Consider the following 15,790-nt stretch of genomic DNA (forward strand, 5'->3'; position numbering starts at 1 on the left):
ATAGAATCCTTGACCACACACACATTTTCAAAGTACATTTGTGTGAATAAAGGCAGAAAACGGAGTACTTAAGACTCAGTAAATCGTCCTGCATACATTTGGGAACCTTAGCCTTCATTAGTACCAAGTATGAAACTAGGTCCCCTTGGATAGTGGGAATAAAAAAAAGTCATAGTAACAATGGTAATGCTAGCCAGTTTTAACTTTTCAAGGACAATCTTCATGAAAACTCATGTTTTCAAGTTGTGGGGGAAAAAAAAAAAAAAAAGACATTAAGGGGAGATTTTATTTTAAGGGAGGAAGGGAAACCAACCTAAAGCATTTCTGAAGCATGTGATGTCATAGATACAGCTTTTAAGTACATGTCAAATACCACAAAAGTGTGTGGCTAGGTATTTGCTACTCAATAGTTAACTTGTGTACATCAGGTCTTCTATGATAACCAAAAGATGTTTTTCAACTGCTATGCTTTTCTTCAGACTTTTGATGTCGTCCTGCTCCCGCCCCCGAGATGTGGCATTCTCACTGTTATTTGCCTCTGCTTCCCAAATCTAGATGTAGCAACTGCTTTAAGTGCATGACAATATTAACTGCAACTTTTGGAAAAAAGTGAATAGCTGCTAGACATCATTTAATGTAAGGGAGTGACTCTTGCTGTTGAGACTGAACATCATCTTCCCAGTCATTATATTTCTACCTACCTGTGAACTAAGTTACATGCTCACACAAACTACAGGAAATATGGATCAAGCCACTCTATCAGCAAACATGATGAATACTGTCAGAGATTCTCTACGGTTAATTGTGATGGCAAGCTCTATCAGATAGATGAAAAGTTGGTTCAATTCTCGCTGAGGAGAGTTCACATTGACACGTTCCCGAACTTAAATTATTATTGTTAGCATCTGATCCTAGTTAAAGGACTCATTTGATTCTTCTGTTTCAAAGGCTAAGTATTTAAAGCTATCTTAAGGAAAAAACCTTTTGAAGAGAATGATACTGGAGAGAGAAAGGGTTTGCTGTCTTCTCATTGGAGTTAAGCAGCCACACACTGTAACCAGTATTTGCTGTTAGATGTACAAAAGCCTACGGTTCTAAAATAGTAGCTTCACCTTCTGTTTCAACAACAAAAAATAGGTCAGAAGTCAGGTAAAATGCTACTTCATTTCAGACTTGATGGTGGATTTGAATGGTTTAAACATGACAAGCTATGCTTAAGAGCCCAAATAGGTATGCTTAAACATGAATACAGACAAAATTTTGTGGTGAATACTGTTAGCATGCTGTATTGCATTATGTCCAGAACAACCCATTCCCCAATGCCCAGATAAAAGTAAATGATTGTGCATTGCATGATGATACCATTAGGTGTGCAACTTTGGTTCATGCAAAGTCTCATTTTATGGACGCACTGCTGATAGTCCATATATTCCTGAAGATTCTGCATATGTGAGCTTTTCAGCCATGTTCTTTCCATAACACCAAATGGATACTGTGGTCTGGCATACTGGTGGCAAAAACCAAGCCCATATCATTTTGGCCGTTTAGTCCATTTAACCAAGACATTTCACCAGCCAAAAAGCTTGAACCTCTCTTTGACTTTCTGTATTCTGGTAGAGGCCAGCGGCTTATCAGTTTTTCTGTCCTCAAGTCCATTATGTACAGGTATCTGTGATCAAACAGTAGAGCAAATATTTCTCCAAAGCCCAGCAAGGACACATTTGAGAAGTCAGGAGGTTTGATAACCCTAGAAGACAAGGCAACATTGTTAGAAACTCTGTCATGATGTAGTCATCAACCTGCATTACTAAAACAAATCCTTATGTATCTATAGAAAATAAGCATCTAAACTCATTCTGAAGAGTTTTAGAAAGAACTGGATATCTATAAAAAATAAGTGTCTAAATTCTTTCTGAAAGGTTTTAGAAAGAACTGGATGCAAATTTTTCAAATTAAGCAACTGAACACTTAGCTGCAGTCAAGCCTATTGTTTCAGTTCTGGCTTTGTGCATTCAGGACAGACCCTTCTGAACATAAGTAAAGGCTAAGGTTTGAAAGAGCACAGCACAAGGGGAAAAAGTTCCCGTTTCTAGATACACACATAAAGAGCAAATGTACTTGTGTTTTACAGTGAATTTCCATAGGGATTTAATGACTCAATATCTTTAAGAGGTTTTACCTCTTATTATTCTTTTGACCACTCTTCTAAAAGCTGGAAATAAAATGCAGAAATGCCGCCTTGTGATAAGATAAATCTTTCAAGATTGGTCCTTAACAGAATGCCGGTTTACTGACACTTAGCATAATTTAAGCATTTTCATCTTGGGGAGAAATAAAAGTATTTGCTAGTTCCCCTACACCTTTAGGATATTTTTGCCTTGATAAATAAAACTTGAAACAGAAATTGAAGAGTTAGTTTTTCCAGAACTGAGCGTTTGATCATAACAGTACAGAAAGCAGCGAACTGAGGCACAAAAAGATATGGAAATGAAAAATCTGTTCTCAGTAGAAAGATAACATCTTTCTCTTTTGAAAGGTGGGAGGTTAAATTAAGAGGTGAAATTACTTAGTTATTCTTACTGATAAGAAGCACTTCTTTTGGACTAGATCTTCCTGTGGTAGCTACTCTAGAAATATTTGGGGCATTTCAATTAAGAGCCTGCTAACAGTTCTAAAATGCAATTTTTTCTTTAATAAGTTCAAATCTTTGACGCCACCATTTCTAACAGATACAGCCTCGTTCTTTTTATGGAAACAGAATGCCATCTGGTTTGATCCCTTACTGCAGTCTAGTAGATTTCACTGTCATTCCACAGCATTATCAAGGATGACAGATCAGTAGTGCTATGAGGAAAAAGAGTCTCTTTAATTTCTTGTCCCCTCAAAGGACACCCAGAAATGGCTGCCTGGCTCTCTGTAGAGCAGTCTCCCTGGCAGCCTTAACTTCTAGTCACTACAGCTTCACGTTCACAACTACAGCACTGCAGTCTGATTTAAGTCTATACTGAATCTCTTCAGCTTATGGAATGAAAATACAAAAGAAGACTAGCCTGTGGCCAGAAACCAAAACAGCAATCAAATGACTTGTGTTGGCAGACAAAAAATTAGAATTAAACCTGGCAACGTGTCAAGTAAGACGTTTACTTTTATCAAGATTCTTTTGGCCTACACCTGAAGTAAGTTATTAAAACTAATGTGTTCTACTTCTTATTCACTTAAAGACGACTAAGTCTTAAACTGAAAGATTTACCTGAGAATATCATAGCTGGCAAAGTCCCACTGGTATAATCCTAGTGCTGAACTGCACACTATGTATTTACCATCAAAGTGCAATCTGGGCTGTAGGGAGATGCTGCGATCTTCAGAAACAGACAGTGTTTTTAAGCACTTGCAGTTTATTTCCCTTCCAATAGGCCAAATCTACAATTAAAACACAATTTAAGACGATAAAACATTCGCATTATACACTGTTATAAACTGTTACACAGTCTCTCTTTAAGCATTGAGCAAACGTATGCAAGTTTATTCAGAAATATTTCTCTCCTTTAGGTAGGCACATCAGTTCTGTAAGTGACTTGTCTTAGAGTATTGTTACAGTGTGTGTTATTTCTAGCCTAAAAAATCCCAGTAAAAATGGGTGCTTTAAAGAATGGGGCAGAAATATCATCCATCTAATTGGACAGGAATGTAAGAATGTTTCAGTTACGAGTTGCTTCCATAGCCACGAACTACTGCACTCTCCAGCCCAAAAGTCCCCAACAGTAACAGTACTTGCAGTTGAGTGCTTCACTGTCAAGTTAGCACATAATAGGCACACACAGAAAACACTTTTTTTTTTTTGCATTACTATTTATGTACAGCTATCCTTTAAATCTAAACATGAAGGAAAGCATTGAAAAGTTAGTTTCCAAAGAGCTACATGTCTTGTACGCAACTTTACAAGCAGAGAATACAGGAGAAAAGAAAGTATATTATTTGTAAACTTCAGCAAAGCACTCAAGCATTTTATTTCTGTGGGTACCAACATGATATATGGTACATACCTTGATTTCATACTTATCTGCACTTAGAAGAATATAATCCCCAGGACTATGCATAAGAGATTTGACTTTGCACTTCTGCAAAACTACCTGTAATTAAAGCATGTAATAACTTATGTTGATGCTGTTAAATAACCAAACTTTCATTTGCATTTTTCGTTTCATTGACAAACCGCATATTGTACCTTTGTATAAAGGCAATAGAAATATTTTTAGCAACTGAATGGAAACTACAGTTTACACTTTTCTTATTCCTACTAGTGACAACTTACTGTATTAATAAGCGAACATACGTACTTCACCTCTAGAATCATCCCCCCACCTTCCAAGTTCTGAAGTACTCAGAAGAAAAGTACTGTTTCTTGTCTTCAGAACACTTTTCATGCTCAGATTTTAGTATTCAAGATCATTAGTTTTTCTACATAATTTTAAAAATAGCCTTCTTTCAGAACAATTGTTTTTATTCAGTCTTTGAACAAACATGGATTCATATTATTCCATCTGCTTTGGAATAGAAATATCTTCAATGGTCTGAAAGGTTTAACTACAGCTTCTTTTAAGTATTTTTTCTGCTGATTGTTACTTTGCAGTATTTCTTTATCTTCTTCAGATTCTACATCTACATGCAGGGTTAGGATTAGGAAATAGAAATTTAGAACACATATTACAGACTTTTGCAAGTGAAGTGTTTTGCAAGATTAAAAAAAAAAGACTATTCCCACCTTAGTGACCCATTCTGTGTGTCCAGTAAGGGTATTCAGGCACGTTCCTGTTGATAAGGCCCATACTTTCACAGTGAAGTCTGCAGAGCCACTGACCAGAATGTCAAGTTCATCATTGTAATCCACACTAAAAACTACAAGCAAGGAGGGTACTAAATAAGGAACACCAATCTCTGTGCGTGCATTTTTCTGTAAGTGAGGCACTAACTAGGTCATATAGCCTCTAAATTCATATGCTACTGCAGCTTTAACTGTTATTCTTAAACTGTACACATGAATTGCTGCTCTGGATTCCTATGTTTACATTGCAAAATTACTGATTTTTGTCCAAATTATGAGCAGGTACATCAGTGGTTCCTTTATGGTTAGATTATGGCAAAGCGTAACTTAAGCTAGTTTCTATTTTAAGAGTTCTAGTAAATAAATTACAGCAGGATCAGTACATTTGATACATCTCATTATTCACACACAGGGGAACAGACCTACAGCTGAACTGAGGATATTTTGTAGTAGAGGAGAGAGATCTTAATTATGAGTGAAATGCAAATACAGATTCCCAGGTCCTATTGTGCTCTTTGCTGTAAGCACATCTTCGTTCTGGAGATACACAGAGCTGCTATTGCCATGTGCTCTGTGCTGCCTAGGGTTTGAGTATTTTTGGTAAACTCAAAAGTACTGGATAATCATGGCATTTAGTATTACTCCCATGCAACTGGAAAACACTACATGGCTAATCTTTGGCATTATTCAAGGGCGGACAGATCTAGATCTGTTCTGGCTGCCTCCCCTCTACCCCAAAAGGTGACTTAAATTATAAGTTCTTCGATGATGGTGTCTGTTACTTGACAGGCAAAATTAAAAATTGAAAAGTTCAACATACCAGCACCAGTATGTCCTCTAAAATGCTGTGTCTTTGCCCCAGAGCTCCATTCCCAACAGGCCACTGTGTTATCAAAAGATCCTGTTACAAGCTTTTGTTCATCAAACTTCACTGCAGCACAAGTGTGTGTCTGGATACCATATATGCACTGACCTGTGCTTACATCCCACAGTTTTGCAGACAAGTCATCTGATCCTAGAATATATAAAAAAACCCAACAAAAAATCAAAACACCAAACAGGGTAATTGGAAGCAAACAGTAAATATTATTTCCAATCCTATATTAATCTTCCATGTTTGCTTAAAATATAGTATGTTCATGGAATCACAGAGTGGTTATGGTTGGAAAGGAACACCTGGAGATCAACTCTTCCAACCCCTCTGCTCAAGCAGGGCCACCTACAGCCAGTTGCCCAGGACCATGACCAGATGGCTTTTGAATATGTCCAAAGATGGATGCTCCACAATCTCCCTGGGCAACCTGTGCTCAATCACTCTCACAATAAAAGTTTTAGAGGGAATCTCCTGTGCTTCAGTTTGTGTCCACTGCCTCTTGTCCTGTCACTGGGCACCACTGAAAAGAGCCTAGATCCATCTTCTTTGCACCCTCACTTCCCCTTCCCTGAGCCCCCCTTTCTTTAGGATTATAAAGTCCCAGCCCTCTCAGCCTTTCTTCTTTTGAGAGATGCTCCAGTCCCTTCATCATCTTCATGGCCCTTTGCTGGACTCTCCAGTGCGTCCAAGCCTCTCCTGTACTGAGGAGCCCAGAACTGGACACAGTACTCCAGGAGTGGCCTGAAAGTGCTTACAGACTGTATCAGAGAAATTGTCTTATTCCAAGGAAGAAGAGAGACTTTTCCTGCCACACCTTGGGTCTGCAGTGATCACGTAGCCCAAACAAGGTCCCTTTAACTGGAAGTTATCCTCTAAGAGGATAACTGACATATCTGTACTCCTCAAATGGGCTTACTAATCTGAAGCATGGTACCAGCTGTTACAGCTTTTTTAACCAGCAATGAAATTGGTCTCCTCCTTTTCCTATTAAAGTGACTAATGAGTTTATTGGTGTGCCAGATGTTTCAGAAATGGAAAAATAAAGTAATTTTGAATCATCGTAAACAGCATTAGCACTATGAAAATAATCTGTCTGGTAAAGGAAAAGCAAATTGTCATAAATCATATAGGGGGGTGGGAGGAGAAAACAAAGAATTGTAAGACTCCAAATTTTCTGTCCTTCCTACCTGTACACAGAAGTCCATCTTTATAGTAAAGTGCATATACTCTGGCACTGTGTCCAATTAAAGAGGATGTCTCAAAGGCTTCATGGTCCTTCAGTTGCTTCATCCTTAAAATAGCCTTTAGATAAACCTTCTTCCAATGCAGAGGATCCTGAACAGAGTCATCTATTTGCCAACCCAAATTCTTACATGCGGTCTGCCACACCTCTGTACAGGCACTTATAACCTTATTCCACTGCTTAGAGACGAGGCAACATGTGAGTAAGGTCTGAGGATCAAGCCATTTTAACAGATAAAAACTAAGTTCCAATGGAAGAAGTTTGAGGAAGTCCCTCTTGAGGAGAATCTCTAGATTATTGGAGAGGTGCCTGAGCTGGACTGCTCCACTCAAGCTAATCAGGTGATCCAGAGTTTCATTTTTCTGCAAGTCCGTCAGAGAAAGAAATGTAATAGAAATGTTATCAAGCCATGCTTCAAAGTCCTTTTTCTCCATAAGGTTATGGAAAAATTTACCTGTGATACATCAAAATACTGTATTAGTTCTGTTCAGAAAACAAGGTAAGCATCACATCTTTATTACTGGTACATCAGTATTCCAAATGGCATGCTAACACATAGACCGAAGTGATCAAACACATTTAAAAATATTCATTAGGTTAGGACTAAGCATTTGCACGCACTTTGAACTATCATTTGTCCCGCATCAGACTTAGAAGTGAATTGTATGGAGTAAGTGAAAGTTAGCATTCATTATGGATGTTAACATTTTTCTTGTTCTAGGCTACCACTTTCAAATTCTGAATCCAATAAGGTAAGGGTTAGTTTAAATTTTAAACCTATTATAGCAAATAAACACTGTTTTAGAGTTTACTCATGGATTATACTGATAAAGGGAAGAAACCAAAGTATATAAGCAGAGTGGTAAGCTAGTTACTGACAGAACTTACTCATACCTTTGTCCTGAACCATTTTAAACACAAAGCAGGTAACTGTAGCTTTTTAAAGAAGATAGAGATATCTGAAAAACTGTTTTGAAGGATGTGTTAGGTATGTTTCTATCTTTCTTGTGTAAAAGCTGTACATTGTTCTGGTCTAGTATCAGTTTTGAGACGTTTGCACTGCTTTGACCTAATTTTTTTTTTTTAAATTCCTGTTATTTTTTCCCCTTCTTTCTCAGTTTATTTCCAATGAAAAGAATTAACTATTAAATTGAAGGTTTGACATACTACCTCCTAAACTACACGATCTATATGCATTTATACTATCCTGTGGCATCTCAAGTTCCAACAATAAGCTTGGACAAGTGATTAACAAGATAAACATCAGGCAAACAGTTAAAATGCCATAATTCTTTTCTCTGGAAGATCTAAGTCAGATAGTTAGACAACTGGCTGAATTTAATTCATAGAAGCTCCCAAACCCAAAGAATTGAGGAATCTGAGTGGGAGTCAGTAACATGTTTATTTCTATACAGGCATTTTAGCTTCATAGAATAAGATCTTAGAGTACACCTCTTAACATGGCAAAGTAGTACAGAAAAGTACAGTCTACACTATGAAAGGCAGCAAATGGCATGCAATTGTTGATAAAAACACAAGAAGGTACTGGGTGTCAGAGGCACAGAAACTGCTGCTCCTACCAAGTCACAAGTTCACACAGTAACTTTACTCCTGACAGCGCTCACCAGCGCTGTTAGTAACGCCAAACAGCACCCATCTGCTGTGCTAGCAGGCATGCCTTCTCTTTAAAACAAACAATTTCTAACAGGCTCCCTATGAATAAAAACATAGGTGTTTGTTGTATTCAATACGTGAAGCTAACGCTGACGCGAAGGGCAGCCGGGGCTCCCGCTGCTCGGAGCTCCGTGCGCGAGGCTCCTTCCCGGCTGATTCAGCTGCCCGATCCGCGCCCTCCGCCCCCTCCCGTGTACCTCCGCACGCACAGAGCGCGGCGAGGACCGCAGATTTCAGCGCCGCTGCTGCCGACAGCTGCCGGCGCCGCTCGCCCGAGTCCCGTGGGCCGCGGCGCTCACCTCAGGTAGCGGCCGGGCGCGGGGCGTCCCCGAGCAGGCGGCTGGCGCGGCCCCGCGGAGCCCGGCGCGGGCTGGGGCTTCCCCGCGGCCATCGCTCCCACAGCAGGACGGGTTCCCAGCGCGGCCCGCGGACACCGCGGCAGGAGGCCGCACTCTGACGGGCCTGGGCGCCTCAGCCACAGCCGCCGCGGAAGGGGCGGGGCGAGCCCGCGCCGCGGGCCCTGCGCCGGGCGGACCGGCGGGCACCGGCGGGAAGGGCTCCCCAGCACTCGCTGCTCTCCGGATCAGGCAGCTTCCGGCGCACCCTCAACGTCATTACTGCGCGCTGCCGCGCAGCCGTTTCCGGCCGGGCGGGAGTATTGCGGAGGCTGCCGGTACCGGCCGCCCGTGCTGAGGTGCTGCCCGCGGGTGGGCCGTGGCTGCAGAGGAGTCTCGGTCTCTGCTGGGTCACCCCGCATCGGACTCTGACCCCAGGTGAGCGCGGGAGCCGCCGCGCTAGCGCGCTCAGGGCGCCCCGGAACGCGGCCGGTAGCGGGGGCGGCCGAGGCGAGCGCTGGGTCGGACCCTCTGCCGCCCGCCCGAGCTCCGACGGCCCCGGTGAGGGGGCGGGAGCGGAAGGCGGGCGCGGTGCGATCCGTGACGGCCTCTTGTGCCGCAGAGTGCGGAACACGAAGCTGTACGTGGCCGCGTTCGCCGCCGTCCTGGGGCCGCTGAGCTTCGGGTTCGCGCTGGGCTACAGCTCCCCCGTGATTCCGGAGCTGGGCAAGAGCAGCGACCCTGACCTGAGACTGGACAGCGATCGAGCCTCGTGGTTTGGGGTACGTATCGGTATGACGCGTTACCGTTACGTGGTTTCACTTGAAAGCACAGGCCAGGAAGATGCTGCTCATATGATGGAGTCCTATTCCCCCTGAGAATGAGGGTAAATGCAGATCTTAAAAATGAAATCCAGGGGATTTTTTTCTAAACTCAGGGATTGGTTCAGATTTTTCCTGAGTGACAGTGCTGTTATGCTCTGCTAGCTCTCAGCACCTATTAATAAATGCCCCTATTTTTGGTGCTAAAATTTCTTCTAACCCTTCCCATGTTTCTCAAATGAACCTGTTAAGGGACCACAGACAATAAGCTTTTTAATAAATTAGTGCAATCTATCAGCATGAGGAATATTTGCTTCTTGGATACAGGCTGGACTTCAGGTAAGATGTGGCAACAAATTCTTCAGGGCTTTAAAACAGTTTGAAAGGCCTGTTTGTGAATGGACAGCTTTGTAGACAGATTAAGAAACAGTTACTGCAGCGCTTTTTTTTTTTCCTTCATTGAAAGAGCTTTGTATGTAATATGAAAATTACTTGCTGCTCAGCTGTGGTGAGTATTGCTTCTTGGCTATGTTTTGATTAAGAAGTTAATGCTTATTTTTATTATCAAAACACCTGCACACTCTTGCACTTTTTTTAGAAGCGGCTATTTACTCTTCAAAATTTTAAGAAATTGCTGTTATTTATTTTTATATTTATTTATATGTATGTATAACTACTTTTTTACTTGTTTTTTGAAGTCAGTAGTAACATTAGGAGCTGCTGCCGGAGGAGTACTAGGAGGCTATCTTGTGGATAAAATTGGGAGAAAGCTGAGTCTAATGCTGTGCTCAATACCATATGTTTTTGGATATGTAGTTATTATATCTGCTTATAACGTTTGGATGCTTTATTTCGGACGAATGCTGACAGGCTTGGCCAGTGGAGTTACTTCACTTGTTGTTCCAGTAAGTAAGAAGTTTTTCTGGGTTTGTGTGCATGTGCAATTGCTTTTTTGTTTGTTTGTGGTTTTTTGGTTTCTTTTTCCATAGCAGTACTATAGGTGGCTTGGGTGAAGTAACTGAATAACTGTAGCCAAGGCACTTACTGAATTTAGAAGAAACTGATTTTCATAGAATCATCTTTTGCTTGTTTTTAATCATGAAGAAAATATAAAGAAAACAATTTTTTCCTTCCAGTGGCACTTCTGTACTATGCATTCCTGATACAGCGATGTGATCTTTCAGATTGTTAGTCTTTTATTTGATTGCTTCTTTTTATGTTCTTCTATAGTTTAGTAATATTTATCTCTTCAAATTCCTCATATATAACATTAGGGAAGGGATTGTGGTTTTGTTTCCTGCCGCTTGCCAAATGCTTCTGATAGTCTTATATGTCACCAAACTTTGTTTTGCAAATAAACTAATGCCAAGTAGTGCCTTCTGATACCATTTAACCGTTATCTTCCAAATATTAATTTTTCCCAGGCATTCGGGAATATATGTGCAGTAGGGAAATGGAGATAATGAATTCTATTGTTTGTCTTCTCTGGTATTATTTGACCTCTTGGATCTAGCTGAATGGGTAGTAGTATGAAATAAACCATCTAGAGTTCAAGTTTGTTTCTTTTCTGGTGGTTGCAGCATTTCTAGCTTTTGAACTGAGGCAAGCTAAAAATCAAAGGATTAAAAAGTATTCATATTGAAGTATGAAATAAGTGGGGGTTTTTGTTATCCATCTAGATGGTTATAGAAATAAAATCTAAAAAAGATTCAGAGGGGTAGGGTCTAAATGATAATCTTGTGCAACTTGCTCTGTTGTGGGAAGCTTGGTTGCTTATTCTGTTGTGTTAATGTCTTTGGAAGAATTCTGTCAGCTTTACAAATGACTACTTTCTCTTTGTTTCATGGAGCTGAGCTCCACATTCCCATATGTAAAGGCCTTAACTCGCAGCCAACAGTAACAGATCTATGTGACTGCAGTGATGAGGGAGGAGAGTATCGTGTGTAATACCAAGATTTTGTAGCTATAAATTATTCTTGAAATAAAGATTACTTATTTTTCTTCCGGAAGAAGTAAGAGCTGTGATTTTTGAAATAATTCCATGTCTAGATATGAGGGATTTCTTTTTTATCTCTAGAGCTAAACTGTAGCTGTTGACTTGGGGTCAAGATATTTAAAAACAGCTGAAAAGTTTAAGTCGATCCCAAATACTGGATGAGGTGTCATGCTGTTCATATAGTATGTGTTAAGATGAGCTGTCAGTTTTGAACTTCATGGAGAATGAAATAATTTTGCACTTTTTATGTCAAATTAAAAAATTAAAACTTTCATTGCAAACAGTTTGATATGTGGTTTGGGCTATGTGTTTATGCAAAGAGTGTTCCAAGCTCTAGACTTCTTTGAGATTATGCATTTCTTGTTGAATATGGCTAACCAAAGAAGCTCTTACTAACGCAAGTTTATTCACCTCTGGGATACTGATACTGCACCAGCCTTCTTCTGGCTTAGGTCCTCCCTTTTCTCCAGGGTTTTTCATAACGCCAATATACATTTCTGAGATGGTACTTTTCTACTCACTTCATCTTATTGAGGCCTTTTTTAAGGAGGGGAGTTACTGGGAAATACATCTGTGTTTTTTCAGAAATGAATTACTTATAAAGTCCTTGATCCAAAATTGGATAGAATTATTAGATGTTTTCTTCCTATGTTTTAGGTGTATATATCTGAAGTATCTCATCCTAAAGTCCGTGGTATGCTTGGCTCTTGTGTTCAACTGATGGTGGTGACTGGAATACTGGGAGCCTACATTGCAGGTATTTGGGTTAGGGTTCTAGGTTATAAGAAAGAATTAGTACCTGTAATGAAAAAACTACGCTGAAGAATTAGAAGTAAATGTTGATTTTTTTTTTGTACAACTAATAATGTTCATAGTCCTCTTTCTTTCCTTTTTTGTTACCCAGGAATAACACTAAAATGGCGCTGGCTGGCAGTGCTGTGTTCTTTTCCATCCTGCATAATGCTATTGTTCATGTCCTTCATGCCTGAAACACCGAGATTTCTGCTGAATCAGAACAAACGCTCGGAAGCCATAGCTGCTTTGCGCTTCCTGCGGGGACCGCATGCAGACCATGAATGGGAATGTCAGCAGATTGAAGCTAGTGTTCGGGAGGAGGTGATGAGAATCTGATTTACTCTTAAAAAACATTTTGTATGGAGATAATATCTGAAACCATATAGTGTAATTAAAAAGGTTTTACCCAAGCTTGGTTAATGGCCTTTTTACAACCAGTGGTCCAAACCTGTTCCCTTATACAAACAATACTCAAGAAGCAAGTGAGATTCTTTGAATCTTTTTCCTCTGCATTTCAGCTGCAACTGCTATCACCACTGGCTGCCATCAGTGTACAAAAGTAGCAGTTGGGCTCGTTATCTTGTTAGTTATATGACAGCTGTCTAGTTTTTTTTGCTTTATTTAGCAATTTTGTAGGATTGTTCAACACCTCTGAGGCTTATTTCCTATTTTTTGTGTTGTATGTATGAATGCATTTTCTCTTGTGTCTCTAAAAGCATCATTTAGCCTCTTGTGTGTTTAAATAGACAGGTCTAATAATTGAAGTTCAGTTTCTGCAAACCTTGGATTCATTCATGTTAACTTTATCTACAAAGTACTGTCATTTTCTGTCTCTAGAGCCTAAGAAAAGGGGAAAAATGCTTTTCTGGAGTGTTCAGATACTTCAAATATGAACATTTTTACTGCTAAGACACTTAAGTTTTGCTAAGGTGGGAGTGGGAAACTTACTGAGTTTGAACAAACGGAAATGTTCTGAGGAGGATTTTTGTTGTTGTTTTTGTTCTTTGATCTAAAAGATGAAATTTTTGACCAGATCATTGCTTAATCTTTTTAACAGGGTCTGAATCTTTCTGAATTTAAGAACCCCTCAATCTACAGGCCACTTCTTATTGGTGTTGCTCTAATGTTCTTCCAGCAAATAACAGGCATTAATGCTGTTATGTTCTATGCAGAAACTATCTTTGAAGATGCAAACTTCAAGGTAATTGGGGTGTATTTCCAAACTGACCAATGTCTCATAGTTTCAGCTTAGTGGTATAATAAGTCTAAAACACATAAGAAACTGACTTGATAAATGATCCTGCCTGTGTCATAAATAACAGGGTTTGTGTTTTAGTGGGGTTTTTTTGGTTTGGATTCTAGGTGCCTGCTTGCCTGTGTTACTCTGGCATGCCTTTTTTTGGCGGGGGGAGGGGAAATATGTTGCAGTTGGCTGGTCTGAAACTTTGAAAGAAATTCCTATTATAGTAATCTTCCTATGTGTGTGGTGGGTTGTTTTTTGTTTTTTTTTTTTTTTTTAAATTAGAGTTGCAAATGCAGTGTTTTAAGAGAAAGTGAAACTCTAGGGAGCAGTCGTGGCTTACTTTAAAGTTTATTAAGCAACTAGTATGTTGTGTTAATTGTTGATGTCTTTTTTTTTTTTTTTTCTTCCCCTGTTGTTTCACTCCACTATTAATTTCTGTGGCATAGTTTGTCTTCATTCAGGTTCAAGAAGCAAACGTATTTGTAATGCTTGATAAGTGATCCTCTTATCAGCCCAAAAGAGCAAAATCTCCCTACCTCTTACTTTATTTCAGGACAGCAGAATGGCTTCTGTTGTTGTGAGTTCCATACAAGTATGTTTCACTGCTGTGGCTGCGCTTATCATAGATAAAACTGGACGAAAAGTGCTGCTTTACATATCTGGTAAAACATGTTACTAAATTTCGTCCAGTAAAAAAAAATTATATAGTACCAATAAGTATCTTAACTGTTGGGGAAATTAAGTATTGCAATTTATACATTTTTAAGTGGGTATAACTATAGACTTAAATTCACAAGAGGGAACTATCATGTTTATATATACATTGCAGGTGGAACCCCTTGAAACTACATATGGCTATCTTTTTGTCTTCTTACCAGGCCAGTTTTTGTTTTGAAATAGCTACGTCACTGAGACAGTTTTTACTACTGCAATACTTTTTCAGTTTAATAAGATTCAATGTCATGATACATTCTCATACCCAAGTTGTCAACAAATGGCTATTTCAAAGTAATTTCTCTGTGGCTGCTGCTGATTTTATGGCAGATTGTGGTGTTTAGTTATATAAGACCATAGTTAAAAATTTTAACTGTACAAGTAAATGTGCTGAAGAAAACTAATTCTGTTTGATATGGTGGTTGTGCTGCACACTCGATAGTAATTGTCTGCTGTCAAGACTATATTGTTTGGCTAGTGTTTAGAATGCTTGTCTAGCATTTTTTACTCCTGTCAAGACTGGTGTTTATTTCCAAGAACAGTATCTTCCATGAAACACTTCTGTGAGGGCCAGCACATCTTACATTTGGCTGACCAACTATGTTCTGTCTCTCAGAAGAAAGCCCAAGTGGCAGCCAGTGACAACTTGATTATTGCTTACTTTTCAGGGATAAGCATGGCTCTCAGTACTGCATTGTTCGGACTTTACTTTAAAATGGTCCTTCCAAATCAAAACAACTCATCAAATTCTGATGTATGGTTCATTCTAAATTCAGCATCACCAGGAACAGAAAGCAGCATATCCTGGCTTGCAGTAGTGAGCCTAGGGCTCTTTGTTGCTGGTAAGTGGAACAGGCTTCGAAGTAGCCATAACATGAAACTCAAACTTTCTGACAAATTTGTTCCATTGTGTCACATTATCAATTAATGGAAATGAACTGTCTTTGACAGACATTTCAGTGTCTAACACAAAGGTGGACTGAGTGTGCACAATCCTGGTGATAAAGCTAGCAGCTTAGTTAAGCCAATTCCCTGGAAAATGAATTTATACTTTTTTGTGCTGATAGTAAGTAGTAATTGCTCAGGTTAAACTGCTTTACAGTCATTAATGGAAGAAACAGTCTGTGTTAGTGTCTGAGCCACACTGAATTCTGTGATGGTGCAAGGCAGCAGCAGTCAGAAAACAAGGTCAGTTTTTAATCTTACCACTTCAGATACTTTGTGACAAGAAGTTCTGCGTGTTAAGAATATTCTTGTCATTTGATGTAAAATG

The 15,790-nt window shown here is 39.6% G+C and overlaps 2 protein-coding genes across 5 annotated transcripts in view; one reads left to right on the forward strand and one right to left on the reverse strand.

Annotated features, from left to right (window-relative positions):
- Positions 1–15,790, forward strand: part of SLC2A8 (solute carrier family 2 member 8) — a 30,170-nt gene that overhangs the window by 11,590 nt on the left and 2,790 nt on the right. Inside the window, exons 1-7 of one of the 3 annotated variants that reach the window (XM_065648262.1) lie at positions 9,646–9,730; positions 10,472–10,674; positions 12,423–12,522; positions 12,670–12,881; positions 13,618–13,761; positions 14,357–14,465; positions 15,186–15,359. In XM_065648262.1, coding sequence (XP_065504334.1) covers positions 10,549–10,674; positions 12,423–12,522; positions 12,670–12,881; positions 13,618–13,761; positions 14,357–14,465; positions 15,186–15,359 — 865 coding nt within the window. In that variant the 5' untranslated portion in view covers positions 9,646–9,730; positions 10,472–10,548. Of the gene's footprint in view, positions 1–9,645; positions 9,731–10,471; positions 10,675–12,422; positions 12,523–12,669; positions 12,882–13,617; positions 13,762–14,356; positions 14,466–15,185; positions 15,360–15,790 lie in introns of those variants that run through there. The other 2 variants (XM_065648264.1, XM_065648263.1) reach the window with 2 other exon arrangements.
- Positions 294–9,186, reverse strand: FBXW2 (F-box and WD repeat domain containing 2). Of its 2 annotated transcripts, XM_065648258.1 has the most exons (8): positions 8,913–9,186; positions 6,884–7,393; positions 5,796–5,837; positions 5,643–5,705; positions 4,763–4,896; positions 4,044–4,130; positions 3,251–3,420; positions 294–1,747 (listed from the first exon to the last, which is right to left on the reverse strand). In XM_065648258.1, exons 2-8 carry the CDS (start codon positions 7,371–7,373, stop codon positions 1,459–1,461), a joined length of 1,275 nt encoding a protein of 424 aa, XP_065504330.1. In that variant the 5' UTR covers positions 7,374–7,393; positions 8,913–9,186; the 3' UTR covers positions 294–1,458. The 2 variants fall into 2 exon arrangements, with proteins under 2 accessions (XP_065504330.1, XP_065504329.1); XM_065648257.1 differs by having other exon boundaries at positions 299–1,747; positions 5,643–5,837; positions 8,913–9,185.

This window comes from Caloenas nicobarica, chromosome 19, assembly GCF_036013445.1.
Source record: "Caloenas nicobarica isolate bCalNic1 chromosome 19, bCalNic1.hap1, whole genome shotgun sequence".
Taxonomy (NCBI): Eukaryota; Metazoa; Chordata; class Aves; order Columbiformes; family Columbidae; genus Caloenas; species Caloenas nicobarica.